The 23,890-nt window shown below is 36.5% G+C and overlaps 1 protein-coding gene across 1 annotated transcript in view; it reads right to left on the bottom strand.

Moving 5' to 3' along the window:
* The window catches only part of ROR2 (receptor tyrosine kinase like orphan receptor 2), a 140,490-nt gene that overhangs the window by 25,368 nt on the left and 91,232 nt on the right, over nt 1-23,890 (bottom strand). Inside the window, 3 exon segments of the mRNA XM_053932824.1 lie at nt 8,528-8,558; nt 9,576-9,863; nt 19,543-19,620. Coding sequence (XP_053788799.1) covers nt 8,528-8,558; nt 9,576-9,863; nt 19,543-19,620 — 397 coding nt within the window.

The raw sequence follows: 23,890 nt of genomic DNA, 5'->3' as shown, positions 1-23,890 counted from the left end.
ACTGAATTTTCTTTTGTCTTCTCAAAAAAAATTCCCTCCATCACTGTTAATGCTATTCAGTTTTGAATAGAATTGTTCAAATATCATTGGTTTTTTACCATCTGTTTGACTTTTTCTCAAGTACACTAGATTAGCTGCATCTAATTTTTTTGGCTCTTTCCAACTGAAATAGAGAGCATAATAATACAAAAGTAGGGAAAATCTAACCGTAAAGCCATAAAAATTGAAAGGATGATTTATGGTGTGGTGTTCCAGCATTATCTCATTTTGTTAAATTACCTACTTTTCATTAGAATAGTGTTCCTTTATCTTTGTGCCTAACCACAACATTCACCCTTTCCTTGTATGCACTTAGAGGCTATTCAGCATCCTAAGGAACTCTAATTAAACTCAATGTGGCATCAAATGCCTACAGGAAGTCTCAGGGACATGTAACTGTCCTTTTGTAAGACATACAATAAATACTTTGAAAGCCATTTAAGCTACTGAACAAATGGGAGTAGGGGAGGGATAGAGGGAAGAAGTAAAATCTAAACACACTAAAGATTGCTGGTAATATCAGGGATGTCCAACAGCTGCAGTAGCTACTTGCCAAAAGCCCAAGGACCATTACTACTTTAAACATCAATTTACCTATATGCTTAAAGGGAATAACAAAGTGTCTAACTTGCAACTTCTTTGGTAGTTTAATACAAACTGTTTCTCTGAGCTGCTAAAACCTAAGCACCTGCTGCTGATCTGGAATTTGCTGGAAGAGGGTGTGTTGCGGTCACACATTCTGTAAACCGGCTCTTTGCCATCTATTGCACAGCTTTTGAGTCACACCTTATAGCTTGCCTGATATGGCAGCCTGGGCTTTTTTGGCTATCAAAAACCTAGCCATTACTCTGCAGAGTAGGAAGCAGGTTCTCCAAATACACAGAATTCTCACCCACAGAAAATATCAACTCCCTTAAATATTCATATACAAGCTTAAGGTCTACATTTTGAAAAAAGAACCCTTAGGAAAGAAAGTGTTTGTGTTGCTGGGTGTACTGCATGCTTGTAGACCTACATATAATGAACTACATTCAGTACAAAGCTTGAGCCAACTCATTTATAAATATCTTGACAGTACTGCTAATAACAAGTTGGTAAGTGCTTCTGACATTTAACCCTAAGTTAGCTTAAATGTAAGTAATGTAAGTAAATACTTCTTCTTCCTAAGGTTTTAGAAACATTGCCCAAATACAGGTCAAGTCCTGTAGGTTTGCTTTTTTTGTCTTTGACACCAGTTACTCCCAGTAAAGCAGTGCATCTGCATTACCCTTTAATTCACACAAGGGCATTTGATTTATACAATAGCAAAAAAAAAAAGGCAAAACTTTCATGAAGATTTATTTTTAATCACCTGTGCATATGTTTAGCTTCTTTTGTTTTCGGGGCTTCTGAACAACATGGGTTAGTGAGCATAACAGCATTGAAGCGAACTATTATAATTTTTTCTGCCTACATATTCCCTGTAAACACCTTTTTTCAGTTCTTCCCTTTCTCTAACAGAAAGGAAAAAGCTCTACCACTTATAACAGTTTATCCAGATAACAAGTCGCAGGAACACAGACTCTTGTGTCTACTACCAAGATGGTATGTGTATTAGTTTAAATACACATCTGGCTTTTAAAATTCATCAATTTTGTAAGCATATTCAATTTCTACTTCTATCACTTAATAATATAAAATGCATTAGATTGTTCATCATTTATTTACTCGTGATTAGATAGCATTTAAGAGGAAGATTCAAGCTGAAGAAGCAATGTCATCTGGGAAGAAGCTGTGATTTGGTGTGGTGCAAAGCAGCCCAAAACAGTATTTCTACTGCTCTTTAACTCTGCCTTGAATTACACATGTTCTGGGATTTAAAAAGAGGAGGAGGAGGAAAGTATTTTTTGAAATGTATTGAGTAACATTAAGATAAAAAATTTGGGTTTTATTACAAGATAGACTGTCAGCTTCTTCTGAGTACACCCTACATCTCCAGACAGATCAGAGTTTTAGTTACATGTTAATTTGTGATGTCATAAACTTCTGAGCCTTTCTAGGCTGTATCCAACATAACTAGAGGAAAAATGGAAAAACTGCACTCTAAAATAGATACGAGAGAAAAAATTTAGTGTAACCTTTTTTTTAGTTCTGTCCTTCCTCCAAATTTCCTGTCTTGGCCTGAAGGACTGTCAAAGGACATTTAAAATGATGAAGTCAAAAGTAGATCTGAGATTGTGGACCAAAATCCCCTGAAAGGAGCCCCAAACCCACAGGAGGGCGAAATACAGCCTCCCCCTCAGCCTTGAGAGAAAAAAAAGGAAACTGACACACAGGGTCTAGGAGGGAATTGCAGCATGTTTCAGCCAGATCCCCAAATTGGATTGTCAGGGAGTCAGGAAATCTGCCAAGACAAACACACGCTGTTTAATGTAGACCAGCCCAAGATAATCTGTGCTTCAGTTCCTAACTCATAAAACAGGATAACATTCCACGCTTTATGGGGAGAAGAAGGTACCCAAAACACTTTGAAATAATCTGATCCCATAGCAGAGGAAGGCAAAAAGTTCCCAAGATCCACCATGTCCATTTGATGTACAAAACATGGAAAGCCAAAGGTTAAACAACTTGCTGCAATCACACACAGAGACAGGACTACAGTCAGAAATTAAATCCAGACCTCTGAAATTACAGTTTCATGTTTTAATCATAAAATTTTTTCCTTGATTAAAACAGGAAATGAAAACACAAGTATAAGCTTATTCTGTAACTTCAACATATTACCACAAGCATCTTAAAAAAACACACAGATTTCAAATATGATGTCTCAGCCACATTAATATTTTGATGCAACAGAAAGCATGCATGTCATTCTGGAGGAAGCACATCACCAAACACCTGGTCCTTATGGGCCTGAATAAACACTGTAACTTCTGAGTTGAAACAACCTTGTATTGTTTAAAAAAAGACATCTGTTTATGTGAATTTTAAGATAATCTTGTATTATTTCCAAGATTAACAGTGTTATCTGTGGCTAAACTACATTGAGACCAAAGAAATTTGCCACACCACCTAAGGAAAGAAAGAAAATACAAGAGGTGCCGCTATTTGACTGTAAAGGAAGCATTTTTTCTTCTTAGTGTGCTGTTAGATACCTTTGGTTTGCCAAAGAGATTTGGCAAACCTATTTGCCAAAATTATTTTCCCCCTCAGCTACTGTCTTTTACCTGGAAGACCTCAGTCAGTGGCAGGGAAGTGGCCTGAGGGTGAAGTGCTTTGATGATCCACTGCTTTCTACCTTCTTTCCTAAGACTTTATATTCTCTTCTCTTCTCTATCTTGTAATTACATGAAGATTCATCACATGATGAAAATGAGTTTGTTCCCACCATAAAGGTATACAAGTGGCCCTCATATCATGCAGAAATTTCCCTCTGAGGTCACAGAAAAGGAGTGCTTTGGGATATGTAGACCATGGAGAATAATTGCTCAGGAACCCAACCTCCTCACTGGAGTTTTAACACAGCCATATTACTGGTTTTAGACATTCTGTTTTCCACTGTTTGAAAGAACTGTTTTTTTCGTAACTACAATTGCTTCATCAATTTTCTTCAATGGATCGAATCTTTAAAAAATTACTGTTGTCCCAAACAACTTGAAAATCAGGCATAAGAACATGCAAATTTATTCTGAATAATTAATACCTCAAAAATTCCTCCACAAAGTAATTATTGTTTCTATTTGGTGGCAGTATTTCTTCTCACCTATTTCTCCTAAGCATTCAGCATGCAGGCATCAAAGGTTGCAAACCCATAACTGATTTTAAGTCAGAGTTCAATAAAACCAGGACTTCTCAAGGTTTCTTGAAAAACCCAGTTCTTCTGCACAGGGCTCAGCTCCTGACATCCTAAGAAGATTTCAGAAAGGTCACAAAGGGAAAAGTGCAGCAGTGACAACAGAGATGTTTCCCATACACTTGGCAAGGGCTGAGCTTAGGGGCATTTCTTTCTGCCTGCATTCTGTGTGCCTTCCTCACTTCGCAGAGGATTTTCCAGAAGCCCTTACGAGCCAACAAACTGAATATTCAAATATTAGATATCTTCCATCCCAAGCTCCCTTCAAGATGGCACTACTACAGTTAAACTGCTTCAAAATAGGAATTTGCCCAATGGGTAAAATTTAATCTCACAATTCAATTGAAAAGAAAAATATATTAGACTAGAGAACATGCAGTCTTTTAAAATAATGTTGTCTTCTAAGAACAACACCTCTAGAAGGAAAGACAACTGTTTCTGCCCTGTTTCTGCTCTTAGACTCCAAGGTATTAATGCCCATTGCTTTGTTTTAAATCATGGTAAAAAAAACATTCTCTGGTATTTGTTAAACATTTATGTTATATTCATACACTTGTATCTTTCTGAACAGATAGGATGTCTCTCTTTTGAGAGGCAAAACTAAAAATACTAATGATGAAAAAAGTAAAGCATGCTGCAGTGAGAGAAAGGATTGCTGAAGGGTTGTACTCTAGCAAAACAACCCTTTAGTAGCACAGTCCTCTAGACAGCAAAGCCTAATCAGAAACTATTTTTTTTGACCATGTTTTAATTTTATTTCTTTTGTAAATTAATCTGGATTATCTATTACTATTTTTGATAATTTTAATACTTTTGATAAATTGGACATACTGTAATTCTCCATTTCTACAGAAAAATCCCTAGAAATTTTTAGACATGTGGATTTTGATGAAAAATAAAGATGTCTCCAAATAATCAACAGCAATTTAAGACTGCATGTATTTGGTTGAAAGTTTTTATATCTAGATTTCTATGAAAACATCTTAACTTCACTACCTGAAGGTCAAGATGCTTTTTTGCACTGGCAAGTCTGACTGCATAACACATATTTTCTCTCTGGCAATCTTTTATTGCCAATTAATTCTAGGAATCCACAGCATGAACTGCATAAAAATACCTTGCTAGATGGTATCTACATAGGTAATGTTTCTTATCCCTTAATATTTGATAGGTATAATCTTAAACCAAGTTACAATGGTTTTATGTTTCAGGTTTCCACTGAAGCATATCTTTTTTGAAGCACTAATACCAGCAGCAATGGCTCTTGCGTGGCTCAGTGTGAGGCTGCACTGTGCAGGCAGTGAATGGAAAGAGTAATTTTCTCCATGAGACCTCCTTCCAAGTAGTTAGGTACTCCTTTGCCTTTTTCCACCCTTCCTCTTTTCTGGCTTACAAAATGACCTGCATGATTTTATGCAAAATATTCATTTTTTTTTAAATCATGGCCAGTTTATGAAAATAAAATAATTCTACCACCGAAACATGGTATTTTATTTGAAGGACTGATTTTTTAAAGAATTGAAACAGAAGTAATCATGCAATGAGGCAAAGATCTCTAATCCCTGAAAGCTCCTGGGCCTCATATGATAAGATCCTCATGACTTCTCACTAGACCTTTGACCTGACCTCATTTTTCTAAAGTTTCAGGTTTCTCCATAATCTAGTGGATATTAAAAAGAAAATAATCTACCAGCAGTGTACTCTTCACTTCACCTTTTAATGGCAGGTCCAGAACAATGATGGCACACTACTGCTTTCAATACCAATGGTACAAGACCCATTGTGAAGTGTCATAAGACAAATGAAAGGATTTTTAATTTTCTTTTCCTAGTTATTTATTTTAACTTAGTGTTCCAGTCCAGCAAAGGTTGCATAGAAAAGCATTAAAAACCTAGGAAAATCCAGGATGAAGGATGTCTTGGGAACCCTAATTTACTTCCACTTGAGGAAGTCATGAAGTAATTCCTTTTTTCACTGTATCAGTGGCAATGTTCTATTTATATTGGTATTTGTGAAACATAAACAAGTTCATTCTCAGTACAGGAGAAGCTCTTGGAAAATACTAGGGAAGCCAAAAGAAATAAAATTAATTACTTTTTCTATAACAGAAGTGAATCAATGTAAAACTTGGTTCCCAGGCTTATTGGTATGACATAGGCCAGAAAAGAAAGGCCAAAGAGAATGTACCCCAGGATAAGCAAGAAGGACAAACTGGTGGTGACTGATAGGGAGAAAGATGAGTTATTCAATTACTTCATTGCCTCATTCTTCACTGGCAGTCACCCTTTCCACTAAAGTCCTTGATCCTTTGTGCGGGTATGGGAGAGTGAAGTCCCTCCCACTAAAGTGCAGAGCAGACTTCATCAAGGATCACTTGATGAAGCTGAGTAGCCCTAAGTCTGTGGGACCTAATGAAATACGTTCCAAAGTCCTGAGGGAACCGGCTGATATCGTTGCCAAAACAATCTCATCATATTTGAAAAGTCAAGGTAGTCAACATCACTTCCATTTTTAAAAAGAGGAGAAAGGAAGATGTGAGGAACATCCCTGTGTGCCTGGAAAAGTCATGAAGCAGATCCTCCTAGAAGTTATTCCACGGCATATAAAAGACAACAAACTCACCCAAGGCAGCCAGCACAGCTTCACTAAGGGCAAGTCGTACCTACCTCATCAAGTTCTACAAGATCAAGCACCAAATGCTGCACCGGGGTTGGGAAAATCCCAGACATGAACACAGACTAGGAGATCTTGTCATTGAGAACAGCCCTTTGAAGGACTTGGGGGTTCTTGTGGATGAAAAGCTGGACATGACCCAAGAATGTGAGCTCTCAGCCCAGAAGGACAATTGTATCCCGGATTGCATCCAAAGCAGTATATCCAACAGGGTGAAGGAGAGGATTCTACCACTCTATATGGCCCTCATGAGACCCCATCTAGGTCTCCTAGGCCCAACTCTGTGGTCCTCAGCACAAGAAAGGTGTGGACACCTCTTAGAGTGGGTCCAGAGGAGGCCATGAAGATGATCAGAGGGCTGGAGCACCTCTCTGTGAAGCCAGGCTGAGAGAGCTGGGGTTGTTAAGCCTGGAGAAAGAGAAGGTTTTGGGGCAATTTCACTGCAGCCTTAAAAGGTTCTCATTGTGGTGGTTTGTTGTTTTACAATTGTTTTCTGTTAATGAGCTTATAATGGTTTATTCCATGTACTCTGTTCTGTTGCTCTAATGGTTTAGCCCTAAGTGGTTTACCTCAACCTTTTCCCTCCAAGCATCTGTCAGTCCCTATGTCAGTCTCCCCAGTCCCTCCTTTGTACCTCCCTTGTCTTCTTATATGGCCAATCCCCAGTTCACTGCCCCCTACCCCTGCCTGTCAAGTTGGACACACCCTGTTTGTTCTGCGAAGTTCTCTGTCTGTTACCCCTTGCACAGTTTCCCATTGGACTGCTAAGCCTGCTCCCTCCCCTGTGATGCCTTTATTGGATTACAGTTGTGTTATCCTCCCCTAATGTCTCCCCATTGGATGTGAGTTGTTTCCACCCCTTGTACCTTTCCCTCTTTAAATTGTGATGCCCCCCTCATTTCTGCGCCTTACTTGTCCCTGAACCCTCCTGGGGAATAAAGTACCTTGGAATTCATAAAAGTGGCCCCTTCCTGTTTCTTCACCTCAGCCCTGCGTTTCTGCTTCGGAGCTGTGCTACCCACGCCACAGCAACTCCCTGTGAGCGCTGCCACCCGGGAGGTCTCGGAAGAGTTCTGGAGGCAGCCGTTCCTGTTGCGCCCTCCGGCCATAGGGAGCGCGCTAGCTGGGAGACCTCCGTACTGTGGCCACAACCAGGCAGTGACACTCATAAGAAGGAAGGAGGGGGATTTTTGTACTGGGAGATAGTGCAGGACTAGGGGCAATGACTTTAAACTAGAAAAGGGCAGGTTTAGATTAGATGTTAGAAAGAAATTCTTTACTCAGAGAGTGCTAAAGAGCTGGAACAGGTTGCTCTGAGAAGCTGTGGATACTTCAACCCTGGAAGTGTTCAAGGCCAGCCCAGAAGGTACTTGCAACAACTTGATAAACTGGAAGGTGTCCCTGCCCACGGCACAAGAGTTGCAACTGGGTGATTTTAAGATCCCTTCCAATTCAGACCCTTCTATGATTCTCTTTTCATCCTTATAACTGAATCAGCAAATGAACCCAGGTGTCTTGCCGAAATCACCAAACCACCACTCAAGTCAAAATCACACTAACAAACAGAGGTTTTTCCTAACTACTCAGTGACAGGATTCTACTGGCTCTTCAAGATATAATAATGTAACATGGGTAAATTTGTAACCACAGCAAGCTAAGCATTTTACCCATTCATTTTTAACCACTTTTCTAGCCCATACTTGCCCTGTAAATAATTACTGTTCCAACATAACTTTGTGGTAGTTTGCTTGTTCAAAACATGAAGTAAGTAAGCAGAAGTTGCTCAAGAATAGTCAATCAAACCAAAACCCATTGTAACCTCTGTCTAAAAAAGTTGCATCCATTCTGAGAGTTTTTGGTCAAATTAGATACTTTTAGCAAGAATACTGTGGTTGCAGGCAGCATTTAGTGAGCTTATGAACTAAATTCTGACAAAACAAAAGTAGTCAGAGCACATTAAGAAATTTTCCAAAGAGTACTTACTGAAGATTGTGATTTGGGCTGTTTGTTGGACCTGCAAACATGAAACAAACAAGTATTGCTGACAAGTTTAGCTCAAGGACAACATCATAAAAAAAAGTCAATAGCCATCTAAGGGAAATTGTCTCTTTAAGGAAGGTTTATCTCAAGATCCAAACAAAACCCTCTGCATTCCTGAACATAATTATATGGTGTTATTTTAAAAGCCACAAATAAAAATCACATGAATCTACTGTCTGCTCCAGCAGCAACTTGAATAGACTTTTTTTTTTTTCATAAAATATTTTCCACCATAAAGACACAGGTAGTTAGACAAGGCATTATTTTAACCTTTTAATAGGACCCAACTGTGCCTTACTATCAGAGTTTAGGATGTGGCAAGGGGATGATCAACTTTTGTCAGGACAGGAGCACAGGTCAATACTCAGCACTTCAATACTCAATCATTACAAACTAAACTGTGGAATCCACTATTTACAGTACAAAGTTAGAAAAAAAATTTAGAAAAATGCATCTAGAAATTTTTCTCCCATTGCTCCAAAGGCAAGCTAAATAAAAGGTTAGCTTCCAGATTGGACTATAAAGTCTCCAAAATGCAATATAAGCACTTGTTCAAAGATGTGGTGTACCTTCACTCATCAAAAGACAGAATTTGAGGCCACGCTTCACATATGAACATCACAGAGAAAACCGCTTCTCATTCTTCTCATCAGTTTTTGTTTTTTTTCACAGACTGAGTTCAGCAGTAGAGTGAAAACTCTAGGCAATGAAATGTTACCTTTTTGTACTTTTTACTGGCACTTCTTTAATTTTTTTTTCTTCTGTGTATTTACAGACCTCGACATCTGTATTTACTTTGTTTTATTACCACTAAAGGGGTATCAAGTTCAACTGAGAAGTTCTGTGCTGCAAGAGAGGCCCCAGGCGCTGACGTTATTTTTTGTGTTGAGAATTTTCTTAAAACGTTAAATTCATTTCTCATTATGCTGTGGTTAAAACTAATACCTAGTCTGTAAAGCAGTCTGAGTAGTCATAAAAGCCAGGAACTCACCAAGCCTGACAAACAAAACTCCTGTTGCAGTTATTGTCTTCATCCCATTTGAAGCCACGCACTGGTAGTATCCTGTGTCTGTGGTATCCAGATCCTGGATTCTTAGACGGGAACCATAATCTGTTTTTCTGATGATGATCCGTCTTGGCTCCTGAACCACTGGAGCGTCATTTTTTAGCCATCTGACATTCGGGGATGGATTTCCTGCTACCTTGCAGTGGAGGATTGCTGTTTGCCCTTGGACTACAGTGATATTGTTTACTGGTTCCAAGAAGGTCAGGAAATAACCTAAGAGGATAAAAGGTCATAAAAGATCAAACTTTACTCTGGTTGAGGTAAAAGTCTGCCCAAAGGTACTTTTCTAAGAGAGAACCTCAGAAACAATTTCAGTTTTCTTTCAAGATCAAAAAAATACAATTTGCTGTCCTAAGAACACCATAGCATCACACTCCAATTTGTGTTTCACTGCTGGCTTCATGTTTGTGTGCAGGAAGGTATGCAGATTCGAAGGTCAATCATGAAATACTATTACACTCCTAACTGCTATTTGAACACCTATTTTGAAGTAGTAGTGACTTTTTCTACATCTGACATGCTAAAATACTAACATCCTAAAATACATCTAGTGCTGTTCTGTTCCAAAAGCAAAATACATCCTTGCTCCATAAAAGAATAATCCCAGTTGTAACAATATTGGAATATCATTGTGATTTTACCACATAATCTTACATGATCATGGATTTGTCTCAAAAAGAACTACAACTGGAAAAAATTACTTTTAGATATTAATTTGACATGTTAGTTACTCAACAAAATCTTAAAATTAGGCTGATTTGGACAGGCTTATAATAAGTTTTCAAGATGATATGTCTCACATTCAATTTAAAGAAAAAATGTCTCAATTGCAGAAGTTAATTGTGATAGAGAGGGGACCCATAAGCTGATTATAAACTGCCATTTTTTTACATCAAGTCAAAATACATAGTCAAGGAAACATCTGATTGGATATTGTGTAATAACATTTTGTTATTTTGTTAGTGAATTTCGTTATTTTGTTAGTTATTTTGTAAGTGAAAACTACAAGCCCTAATCAGTGGTTTGTTAAAAGCAAAGGGCTTGTCAGGGCTGTATTGGTGATCTCTGGGGATGACAAATAAAAGAAAGAATTGATGAAGAACACTGTCAAAACCTGACCACCAAATCTTTTGTAGATTATTATTTATAAATTTAATTTGGTGTTAGGAGTCCAGCAACTGATACACATCACAAACTGAAAGCTTGACAATATGTAATTCCACTGAAACAATGATGTTGTTATACTACCTTACAAAACAAGTAAGAAAAGTATCTAGCTGTCATGCTCATGTGTTTGTTCCAGTGAATTTAGACCTTCTAGACATAAAGCATCAGGAATTCAAATTATATTATATTTTTATGGCAGCTGGATACAAATACCAAATAATTTTGATGAATGCCCCAAATGTAGACCTTTCCTATCACTCAGATTATTTTGCATCTGTTTAATTAAGTAATAGCATATTATTGTACACAAGTCCAACACCAGTAAAGAAATGTCTACACTGACAGTCCAATTGCTGAAATACCTTAAGAAAATTCATGCTCTGCTTTGATTTATATTTGACAGGACCATGAAAATCAGTTCCTCTATAATAGCTAAGTAGAGCATTGGAGAAGGAAGCAGTAGAAACATCAGAATATAATAAATGTACAAGCCAGATATTACTGGAAAACTGAGTTTTCCTGTGTATTACATTGTTCTCTACCACTGGTCGTTCAAAAGAAATCCTGTTATAATGAATAATACGAACATACAATGTAGGCAAGTGTAAATTTAGTTTGTCACTAAATAGAAAATTAATAGAGTAAGTCTAAATAGAAAATTTAAAGTAAATCCAAGTATATAAAATCTCCACGCAATATTGAAAATTTACAGGAAAATTATTTTATCCTTTTTCTATCATAAAATAATAAATTATTGTTTACCAGGTTTTATATTAGTTTCCCCTATTTTTAATTTAAAATCTTAAGCATACTTCAAAACATTCTGACATAACGCAAACAATATCTGTTTTCGAATAACTTATATAAAAGGGAAAAAGTGTATTAATACTTTCAGCAATGTCACACCAAAACAGTGTAATTTGTTATGTTTTCCAGTTACAATTCATAGCTGAAGAAATAGAAATACTATGATGACATTCTGGCAAGGAAAACAAAACCAGTAAATTTACTTCCTGATATAGTCAACTGAAGCCATTGATTAAAACTTCTCTTTAAGCCAACTTTTTATGTACACAGGCATTTCCAGCAGCATGAAAGGAAGCATGATCAGTCCTAACACAAGTTAGAAAAGGATTTTCTATGGCTATTTCACTCAAAGCTTATAATTTAGAGACTTATTTCACCACTTTTTCATAGTCTGTATGTAGCTTCTTCTGTGAGCAAAATTGAGATACAGGGCTGCATCCATATGGGGGTTACCTAGCAGTGACAGAAATATCCCAATCTACTCAGTGCCTATCAGGCCACACCTGGAGTATTATCTCCAGTTCTGATCCCCAAAATCCAAAAATAACACAGAAAGACAGGAGAGGGTTCAAAAGAGGGCTACCAATATCATCAAAGGGCTAGACAATATGTCCTATGAGGAAAGACTTGAAGTAGTTATCATCACAGTTTTTCAGTACCTACAAGGCACCTACAAAAAAAAAAAAAAAAAACAGAGACACTTGTCACAAGGAGCTACATGGAGAAGACAAAGGACAATAAGTGAAAGTAGCCAGGAAATGTTTCATTTCAATAATTTTTTTCAGTGAGAACAAAAATTCACTGGAAAATGAATTGCCTAGAGATGTGGTAGGGTCCTCATCGCAGGAGGTTTTCAGGACGTGATTAGACAGAGTACTAGATTGTCTTGTCTAAGCTTTCTTTCCTGAGAAATCCTGGATTGGATCTTTTGAGGTGCCTCCCAAGCTGGAATGTTCTGTAGTTCTGTGGGTCTCTGGTTCAGCAGTCATGGGGAGAGGCTGAATGTGCTCATACAAGGGAGGCAAAATAGACTGTTTCAAGACCTGTTTTGCAAAGAAGATGGGCCTCTTCCAGCATGGAGCCAGCACAGAGGTATGTTCGTCTGGCTCAGAGATGTTTCTGATACCGAAGAAACAAAAGAAGCAGAGAAGATCTGTCTAGAAGGTGAGGCTAGTTCAAGTCCTGTAAGATGACAGACATGGATTGTGGTTTGTCTGGCTCTCTAATATATTTTTTGCTCTTCACATGTAAGTACATGAGAGGGCTACATTGTTCTTGTGCCATTAGTCAGCTTATACCTTGCTCAAACTCTTACCACTATTTCACTTTTTCTGATTTAAAATCAGCTGAGTGGAGTCACCTTTTTGGGATAGTCATAGATATTAAATTCAAATACATTTGGATGAAAACAGGTAGTAAATTTACTCATTAGGACTTATTAACGCAGGATTAAATCCATGTTAGAACTTCCTGCTTTACTAATTAAAACGGAGCTACTGCAGAAAATAATCACATCAATATCTTTTAAGCCATCCAAAATATTTCATATGAATCTGTGAATCTGATCCTAATAATAACTAGAACAAAACTATTGCTATGAAAAGCAATGCCAAAGATTTATGGGTTAATTCACACCCAGTGCAATTAGATAGACTTTGCCTGAAGCCAGCGTCACTGCATCTATTTCCTGCAGGTCAGAATTCGGCTTTAGCTCATCATTACTCTTAACAATTTTACCGGTATATTCTGCAGTGTTTTATATTACCTTGTTATTACAAACCAAGTAATAAATATTTTAACCTAATGAACTTTGAAACATTTGTGTTTTCAAAAGTCCTCCAGAGCAGCCTAAGAGAAGTAGGGCAGCTCAGGGCCTATTCTCTGCCTTTGTCCACCCAGAACTGCACGCTTTGTATTTGCTGGTTTCATTTCCTCTTTGAGAAGTGATGTTTATGTACTCACTGATTCTGAAGTATTTATATGACAGAGCGGGCAGCCATTTGTTAAGCTGCTCTGTTATTTGGTGTCCACTTTAGATAACCCATAATTGCAATTCTTTCAAACAAAGTGGAAAATTTAACCAACCATGTTCTAAAGAATGTTTTCTTTATTTAATTTCTGTGGTGATAAACAGCAGTTACTTTTTTGGTAATGTACGTCACACCACAAGCATAGTGTAGATGCCAGTTTGATGGAATGCTGTGGGGGAAAAAAAAATTCCCAGGATAAATTAGGACCTCAACAATGTGCAAAGCAATTTTTTTTCCCAATGTAGTTCTCCTTCTGTCTTAGTAAATTATAATTTGGACAGGTACAAAGGAAAATGAAATGTGAAAATGCTAGAATTTGTATTTAACTTGTGTCTTGTATTTTGTGTTAAGCATCAGTCAAGAAGAATTTTTTTAAACTGGAACTGAATTGTTAATCTGTTTTAATACTAACAATTTTGAAACAGAGAATAAATGCTCTATATAAAATATTTTGTTCCTATTGTATATTGACAAACTTGTGAATGTCCTATTGTAAATCTCATTTTATAAAGATTTATATTTTATTTGGGAGATGGATAACAAATATAATTTCTTTAAAAAATACGAGTTAAATATCCAGAAATCTCCTGTGTTGTAAAATTAATATTGTTATATAATGGTTTTTATACTCCAGCTTGTTCCCAAGGGTCATTGAAATGAAGGAAAATGCTTCCTTTGCCTTCAGAGATTTTTGGCATGGTTCAACTATGTCAAAAGGAAAATCTATCTAGTAGATATTTCTGCATTTGCTGTAGGCAACAATGCTATAAATTAAATTTCTCTTTCATTATGGTTTCCAACATAGTCTACAACCAGTACTAGAATTTATTTTGCTTGAACAGATTAAAAACTGTTCTGTCAAGAAGCTATGAGAAGACAATGCAACTTAATCTATATATTATGTTTTGCTATCATATTCTATGTACTCTGTGAATAACTTAGGGATATGGTTGACATGAATTCCAGAAAAACTCTTTCATATTTGGAAAACCTTTGTTAGGTTGCCAGTACTTCATATTTTTAAATGGAATAAATTTGATATGAATATATCAAACAGAATCTCAAAGCAAATCAACATTAAGATGACAGGTCTATTATTTTTTAGCATGTTTTGGCAAGAATATAAAAATAAGCTTTTCCAGAGTGTGTCAAATCATTGTCAAGATATGCACAAGAATAGACACTAAACTAAAAACCTAAAGGGTGCAACTATCACTAAGACATCACATGCATATTATATTTCTTAGTTTTATTTACATTATTCTGGCACTTACATGTCCAAGTTATTGGCTCAAACCATATGTGTTATTCTTGGCATAAACACAATATAAAATGATTGTTCTGCTTTTGTTATTTTAAGATCTTAGCTGTGACTTTGAAGTTCATTCTAAAACAATATCTTAAGGCTCCTTAGTTACTTTAGATCATGTAAATTCTGGCTTAATTGTTTTCAATTCAATTCAATTTTAGTTCCTGTTCATTTTTTATTGCTTTTACTCTTTTTTTTCTATGTGATTTTAAAAATAATTATGCATTCATAATTTAAAATAAGCTTGAATATGGCAACCATGAATAGTACTTAGCAACAATTTTTTAACCCTTTTTATCTCAGAACTTCCAAATCATTTATGACTATTGAAGTCTCGTGAGATGGAATGATACCATCACACTTATTTCCCAAAACCAGAAAGGAGAGCAAGGGGAGTCTAAGTGATTTGACAGTTTACACATAGATTAAGTGTCAGTATCGATGATACTACAACACTGAGATTCCCATCTTTCTGTATTCCTGAGATAATGATGCTCTGAGATAATCATGCACTTTGGCTCCTGTCCAAGTGGATTCACCCTTCTTCCTGCACTCCACAAGGAACACACTGAATATCCAGCTTTTGAAAAAAAGAAAGGAATATTTGATTCTTAAATGGCTAGCTATCTGAAGATACAACAGTCTTTTCAGACCAAGTAGTAATAATTGTATATACGTTTTATCACTTTTTAGAATACTTATTTCTCCATAAGATCTATATTTATTTAATTGACTTTATGCAACAGCCAAAAAAGGCCATAAAGCCATCTGTTTGGTATTACAGAACACATTACAGTTTACAAGAGTCTCACCTTGAGATACTCAGAACCTAAAATCAGCTGTTTAAAAAAAAAGGGCAAATACCTTTTTTCTGCATAACTGCATAAATTTAGACCATTTTCAGATTCATGAAATAAAAAATTTTCAGTGCTCAAAACCCCTATGAAAATATGTATATTATGATTTGTGTAAAAAACAATGTGGGATTTTTTTCCTTAAGCTACCTTACTTTTTCTTTTATTTAATGCCTTCCCAGCTTTTTTCATTTTTGTCTTCAAATAATCTTTTTCTTCTTAGGTATAAATAAAAGAGCATGATCTTTCTCACCACAACTCTTTCAAATGGCAAATTTTGGCTCTGGCATTTTAAGACTAATATAAACTTACATCAAACACAAAAGGGTTTGGGGACAATGTTTTGAGTAATTAAACTAATGATATTTCCACCATAAGCAAAGTCACATTTTCCCACAATAAGACATAATTTTTCACCTAGGATGCATACTTTGACTTATGGAATGCTGAGGAAGACACCATTGTTCCAAAATTTACTGTGTTACACAGTACTAAGCATAAAGTGTTCACAAAATTGACAGGTAATCTATAAAGAATATCCAAGAGATACGGAGTTTCCTAGGCTTATAAAAGAACTGAAGACTGTAATAAGAGAAAATGTATGTGAAAGTTGCTGAAATGCAAATTATGTCTTTCTAGAGGTGTGTATAACAACATTGAGCTTAGGGGACATCAATGACACTGTAAAATCTTGGCAGGTGGTGGGAGTCCAGTAAAGTGACTCCTTCTACAAGTAAATCAGAATTCCAAAAAAACTGAGAAACATCATCCTACTAAGGAGGGTAGATTGAAGCCTAAGACTCATGATTTCTTGAACTGAACATTTTCCTAAATAAAAAACAGGCTCTCCAATTCTTCATCCTCTGTTTTATTTAATCCTGATATGAAGATGAGTGATTTACAGTTTATTTGAGTCACGTCAGAAAATGGAAGGGATGTTGGCAGATCTCCCAAAATACACATGAGTAGCTAAGGAAACTACATTATTATATACTGCCACATAATATTTCCAGATGAAATGATACCTTTACAGCCTAATTTAATCCAATTTGCATCTCATCCTTCATCCTATTTTTTTTATCTCAATGTACAAAAATCCATCCAGAAACATGTAAAATAAGTTGATTTGGTTCACATGCTCTTGAAATGACCTTAGGAACAAGGAATGAGCAACTGCCAATCCAGGAATGAAGCAGAATTAGCTTTGACACACTGTGTGTTTCACACACTCTCACAATGTGCACATTGTCTTCTCCTCTGAAATCAGTGGGTTTTTAGGACCCAGTGAGAGTATGTTAATTTGTTTGTGCAAAAAAGACACCAAGCGAGGCTTACTTGAAAGTAAGACTGGGAAAACCATCAACTTTATAAAGACTGACTGGACTGAGAGGAGACTAGACGTTTGCTCGAATGTTTTATTTTTATTCTAAAGCAGACCTGAGTTCTTCTACAGCAAACACTCAATGCTCTGCACTGGTTTTCAGTGAAACATTGCTCAGAGACAGTGCTTTTTGGTCATTCAAGTGTTCATTTAAAGGAAACAAGGGAAAATAAATAAAAGGCTTAGCCAAGCTTTGTCCCTTCTCATCAACTATCAGAAGACTAGCTTCACTTATAGGAAGAGAATTGCAACATTTTTGTAAACGAGCATTATTAATAATACCTTGCTTAAACTGATTTTGTCATTGGAGACTTCTGGAAGATTCTAGAGAAGAGGATGACTGACACACTTGGTACTTTTAAAGTGTCTTTTAATTTGGGTATTATTAAAGCTGCTTATCTCCATGCCTGTTTTGGGTCCATTCCAAAATAACAAAAATTTAAAAAATGGGAGGTTACAAGCAAATCAAAACAACTGAAGCTTTCTGAAGGAAGGAAGAAGGTTAATGTGATGGAAGGTCTTAAGAACTGTTTCTAATGATCTCAACAGTATGCCCAAACTTTGAAGTAGAACTGCCCAGTGATTTTTTGTAACAAAACCTACATACCTTTCTATGACACAGAAACACCTGAGCTAACATTCCAACTAGTTTTGCTTCTATAGAGAATTTTGTGCCCACATTAAAAAAAAATGGGAGCAAATGAGGCCATTTCCAAACCAGGCATGCTGGAAACTAACAACTGATTCTATACCAGTGAATAACTTCAGAACATGGGGCTCTTTTTTTTCTTTTTTTTTTTTTTTTTTTTTCTGAAGGAAATATACAGTTCTTATGGTGTAGAAATGTTCGAGATGTGATTAATTACTTCCTCAGACAGATATTGCCTGTGGCTCTGCAAAGGAAGGAAGTAACTGGAACTACTTTTTCAACAAGAAATTAACCAAGCACTGTCACATGAAAAAAAAAAAAAAAAAAAAAAAAAAGCCCCCTCTTTTACGTCTGTAGCCTTAAAAACTCAAACACAACAAAAGAGAGAAGTGGGACCAACTTGTCAGGTAAACAAGCCTATCAAAATTAAACATGGCTCCTTTTAATCAAAAGTAGTGTGTACTTCAGTGTGACTAAAACAACTGGTAGTAATACAGTGCTACTGACAGGAATTACTACTACTAAAATTTATTCCCAGAATAGATGTCAAATTCTAAACTTCTAAAATATTTCAGCAGCTTCAGAAAGTAGCAAAGAGTTGAGAAATGGAGCATACCAGGTCTTCTTTCCAAATAGGAGGGACTTCGTCCCATGCTGATCATCAGTAGCAAGGTGGTTATATATGCAAACAGAAACACATCTTTTTTTCACTGACTTATGGACAAAATTTAAAGGAAGATTCCATAAAAAAACCTCCTAATATGCACAGTTAGGGTAATAAATCTAACTAATAATCAGGAAGACAGTAAGGATTAGATAACCTTGGATATCTATGAGAAGAGAAACTATATTCCAAACCACCCCCAGAATTCATGTTCCTCTGAAAGACAAACTGTAAGAACATCTGGTCAATACCACAGCTCCATAGACTTCAACATGTGCTCATTAATGAAGCTGACATTATTATCTGACACTTTTCTTTAGCATAAGAGTTGACATTACTACAGCAATGCATCCATAAAAAGATAAATTCAGTACATGATTGAAAAAATACTGTTTGTCAGGTAGAATACTGAAAATGTCCTGCTTTAGAAAGTTGCAGCAAATTGCAATTGGAAGCACAATTTGCACTAAATATGTGCATCTTCAGATCCAAGAATAGCATTTGGATCTGTAGTTTTAAGTGGTAAAGTGTCACAAAATTGATGTTAACTAATAAATAACTAAAAAGACTGACACTAGCATCAGTTTAAAAAACCACAGCATTAATCCTCAGAACTCAGAATGTATGTATTCCTGTGTTGTAGTGGGCTAGATTTAATTACCTCAAACTAAAGACACCAATACTTAACATTTACCTGGAGATGCTACGTGTGACACTGTACAAAATTAAATCAATTTCATGGCAACAATGTGAAATAAAATATGCTAGGAAGGTAATAATAGCACACTGTGTTTGAATCAAATATCTCCCCTCCATGTGGGGGGACTCAACATGCTTCAAAATTAATTTTTATAGACTCCTTTAATCTTGCTATCCCTGCTTGGAATCAGAAATGCTAATTCACGAAAGGAAGGTTGCCTTCCTTACAGACTTGTATTAATTGACAAATATAGGAAATAACAGGATTTTGCTGGTCCTTTCTGAAGAATGTTTATACTTAAGCAGGATGATGAAATTACAGATCATTTTACCTTTAGGTGTTGGAATTGGTCTCTCAAGTCCATCCACATGACCTAAGGGGTCATTTGAATCTGGAATTTCCATTTCACCTACAAAGAAAAGAAGATTTTGTTGAATTAAGGTGGTAAGCTAATATTTCTGTTAAACAGCATTATAACATTGAGTTAACACATTGTCTCAGTCCACATTCTGCCTCCAGAGTTGTACATGGGAAACACAGCACATAGGAAACACATATCGACAAGGTCAGGATTTATCCACTGCGGATTAGAAAACGCTACAATAACTACTCTGTGGATTACTTGGTGTTTGGCAAAATAGAAAGCATTAAAAACTACATTCCAGTTCTTAGTAGAATAAAGTCTACACATTTTTACAAATAATGCAAACATTTCCTGGAAGCAATGGTGGCTTAGCAAATTAAGCAGTACTTGAGCTTTACTGATAGCCTCAGTTACAAAATGGCATAAACTTACACTACGGTAATTCAGATTCCATCTCCAGAGGTCAGACTCATCATCTCTACTGACTTTCTTATCCTACTCTCAGCCTCATCTCTAAAAGATATTTTTAGAAATGAAACTATAGTAACTGTTTTCCAAGGATTTCAAAGTGTGAGGAAATGGATAGACATCTTCTGTATGCGCTCCTTTTTTTTCTGAGTAATATATCAGTACAAGCTAGCACACTGCAGACAGTACTTTGAAGTTCCTTTGCATTTGCAAGTCTTACAAAACTCCAACCATCACCTGTTTCCTCTCCCTTTAAAAAATATTAGGTAAGGAACAAAACTGAAATTCTAACTCAAGATTATGGTATAGATGTGCTTTAACTAAAACAACTTCTAAAATTACACCCCCTATTTTTTTATATTTTCTAATTTATATTCAGTCATCCAAATTCCTTACATCCTTAGCATATCACAAAAGTATGTAAATCTAAGGTCATCAAGGTATGAAGTGAAAGATCTAGGATTCATTGTAGATCTGTTAGGGGTGTTCATGGTATTATTTTAGATTAAATTAAGCTAGAGAAAAGACTCTCCCTTCTTCCTTTTGTCCCCATTACCCTTTCTTCAAACTACAATACCACTCTGAATGCAAGTAAAATACAAGTAACCTTATCCCTATGAGGCTGAGAGTAGGATAAGAAAGTCACCATATTATGAAAGAAGAAAATAACTGAGACACTTTTTTTGTTTGTTTATTCTTTCACCCATTATTTGAGAAGAGATTCAGCTAACTTGCCTTTAACTTTATCAGTTAAAACACAGAAATCAGAGACATTCTCTACAGCAGGCTGGATCTGAAAGTATTTCTTTCATCACAGTACTGTCACTTGTCACTACTTCATCTCTCCCTTTATCTCCCATTGCTCGAGATTCTTTGCCTGGTAATGGTACAGATTCCACTTGATTTGTGTGCTCACTGTCAAACACCACAATTAGAGTGATGGTGAAGATGGTGTTGTACCCTTGGTAACACACTCTTTCAATTTGGAACAACTAAGGCTTGGGCAGACATCCTCTATCTTCTGCCACTCCCAACACTGGCCAGTGGAAATAATAGATAATATTCACCTGCAGACTGGAGGGAGAAATGGAGATGGGGGGCCAAGCTGGCTACCTTGCCATTGCAAACCCCAACATGGTGTGTCCTCATGCCCCTGAAGGCATGGTACAAATTTAGCACCGGACTTTTAGCTGTACAGAACCTTTGCTGATCTTTTTGATTCAGGGTGAAGTGGTGAATGCATGACAGGCATATTCTGTCAAATTTCAGCAGAGATACATCACATCTTGTTCTTACCAAGGGGCAGCAAGACAAGTTCACATCTATCCCTTGCTCTTGCTTGACCTTCTCTGTGTCACATGAGGGTTTAGAAGGGGCAGCAGCATTTACTGGCCACAAGGAATTAAAATCCAAGCTGAGACAGCCAGAGCAGAAAGAAGAGTAGGAAAACAAACCAGTTTTTTAGTCCACAAGTACCTGCTCATATCTTATTCTGGTGATCATAATCCACCAGCATTCACAGGGTGGAACATTATTACAAAACTGTTCTTAAGGTTATTTGATTGCTTAACACTCAGCTGTCCAGACTCCAGGTTGCCTGAGATCTGAGTGGCACTTTTGGTTTAATACCACATCTTCAACTTTAAAATAGTTGTTTCCATTTCTTCAGTAATCTCATGGGACTCACAACAGAAAAAGCCATTCAAAGTTCAGATAAATGAGCACAGAAATGTTTTCCTGTCTCATCTCTCCTTCCCAGGCCCGTATCTCCTAATCTTTTTAAGTTTTTCAGAACAAAGGTGGAAAGAAACAAAAGCATCTGCTGTTTTGAAAAAAATTCTAATAATAGTTTTATGTGATTCACTCTTGTACTTGATATGCTTCTTTATGGAAAAAACATTCATCTTCGTATGTGCTTGACCAGAAAACAATTACAAACCATAGATGCCACCTATCATCAAAATCCCCAGAACTAAGCAAAATTAAAGTTAAAATCCTTTGCATTCTTTGCAAATCGTAAATACAAACCATATCTGTCACTTAAACTTAGTTTTATAAAAGAAACATGTATATTTTCTGTAAACTGCAAAATTCCACTTCAACCACATTTATGAAGAATTCCAAGCTTTAATCCTGAAGTTTCTCTACCACAACTTAAAACACAAAAAAAATTATCAATTTGAAAAATTAAGTTTTTAACACTATAAAGACAACCAGCAAGTCGCTATAGCAAAATAAAATCTTACTTCTCTTCTACTGAACAGAATTTTAAAATTCTGAAGTCAAGAACTTAAGAGCTGTGTACTCCTCTTGAATTTTATTTTCTTTTTATTATTTTCAGTGCTTTCTGATTTTGCACTAATAACACAGTATATTCTTCCTGCCAGGAGTGAATCCATGGTGTTTACCTCAACAGCTAGCAATTTTTGTCTTTTTTTTTCTGCCAATTTTCCTCACTATAGTACACATGGACCCTGATCATGTCCCATCACTAACTGTCTGCAGTCTTACTCTTGTTTGAAGATGCCTACACAACTGTGCTCCTGTCTACTCCTGATTTTTAATCCCCTTTTCTCACTTTGTTTAATCAATATTTCCATAAGGGTATCCCGTTTTGCTTTTTTCTTCCTACTTACAGTATATTTTCCTAGAAGAATATTCATGTGCTCTTGCACTCCCTGAAGGGGAAAAAATCCATAAAGTAATTTAAGGTGACCAATTTTCACTGTCAGTTTTTATCAGTAAAAAACTAGTACTAGGAAAAACATAATTGTTCATTAAACTGGTTTTAGAAGTCACAAAGATACCAGTCACATCATTCTTTTATATCTATAACAAATGCAGCATTGTCATACAACACTAAGAGGAAGACTTGCAAAACACAAAACTGAAACAACCGCAGAATCCACTACACAGTTGTTACTAAAAACTGGTAAGAAAATAAATGCTCAATAATTGAACCTTACATGTGATCTTACCAACTCACTCTGGCATTAAGTATGTTCTCATTCTGTGGTGTTGAGGCTCTCTTACTTCAAAAAGGGTACAGAAGAGTTGGAAGCGTTTCAGAGAAGTGAGAATATTTACTCATAAACCAGTTTTTGTACTGCTACTAGGATTTGTCACTCTGAGAAGGAGATGGTTGAGTTCAATGACTGTAAAGTTCTACGGAGTCATGAGAGTCTACAGAGTGGATGGACACTCTTGGTAAAAATGGCAGTGCTAGAAAAAATAGCATCAACTTCAAAACAAAGATAAAACAAGGTAAAGTTGTCTCAGAGGACATGTCATTAGCCTGAGTGCAGAGTTCAGATGACCTACAGGTGAGACTGGACAAGTTCAGTGAGACCTCAGAAATCCTATATGGGCATATGGAAGTCCCTGAGTTAAGAATGGCTGGAGGCTGGGTAAATACCCAGCACAGTACTATGTACTTAGATCTCTTCTTACACTTTTACTTCAACATTTCCTTTTTTGCTGCCATCAGAGCCAAGACATGGCACCGCACAGATCTCTCATCTGCTCCTGCATGGTTATTCTCACATTTTTCACTAGCATATGTCCTCTCCACAGACATTAAGTGTATCACAGTTTATTTCGGAAGATGCACTTCTTTAATTTATGTTTGCAGTGGGAGCGGGAGGTAGAAGAGATCATGAGTGCTCTGTTTTCCTTCCACATTGCATGACCAGACAAGACTTCAACAGAACCAGAACTTAGCCTGAATGCCAATGGCCAGATGTGCCACTTGCCAGATACTAAGGAATACCTTATTAATCCTCTTGTCAGGGAACACACAATGAAGTAGAATGCAGATGCTGTAAACAGCAACTCTTCTAAACTGCTC

The sequence above is a fragment of the Vidua chalybeata genome, chromosome Z, assembly GCF_026979565.1.
Source record: "Vidua chalybeata isolate OUT-0048 chromosome Z, bVidCha1 merged haplotype, whole genome shotgun sequence".
NCBI lineage: Eukaryota > Metazoa > Chordata > Aves > Passeriformes > Viduidae > Vidua > Vidua chalybeata.
This window is presented reverse-complemented; position numbering and strand designations above follow the sequence as displayed.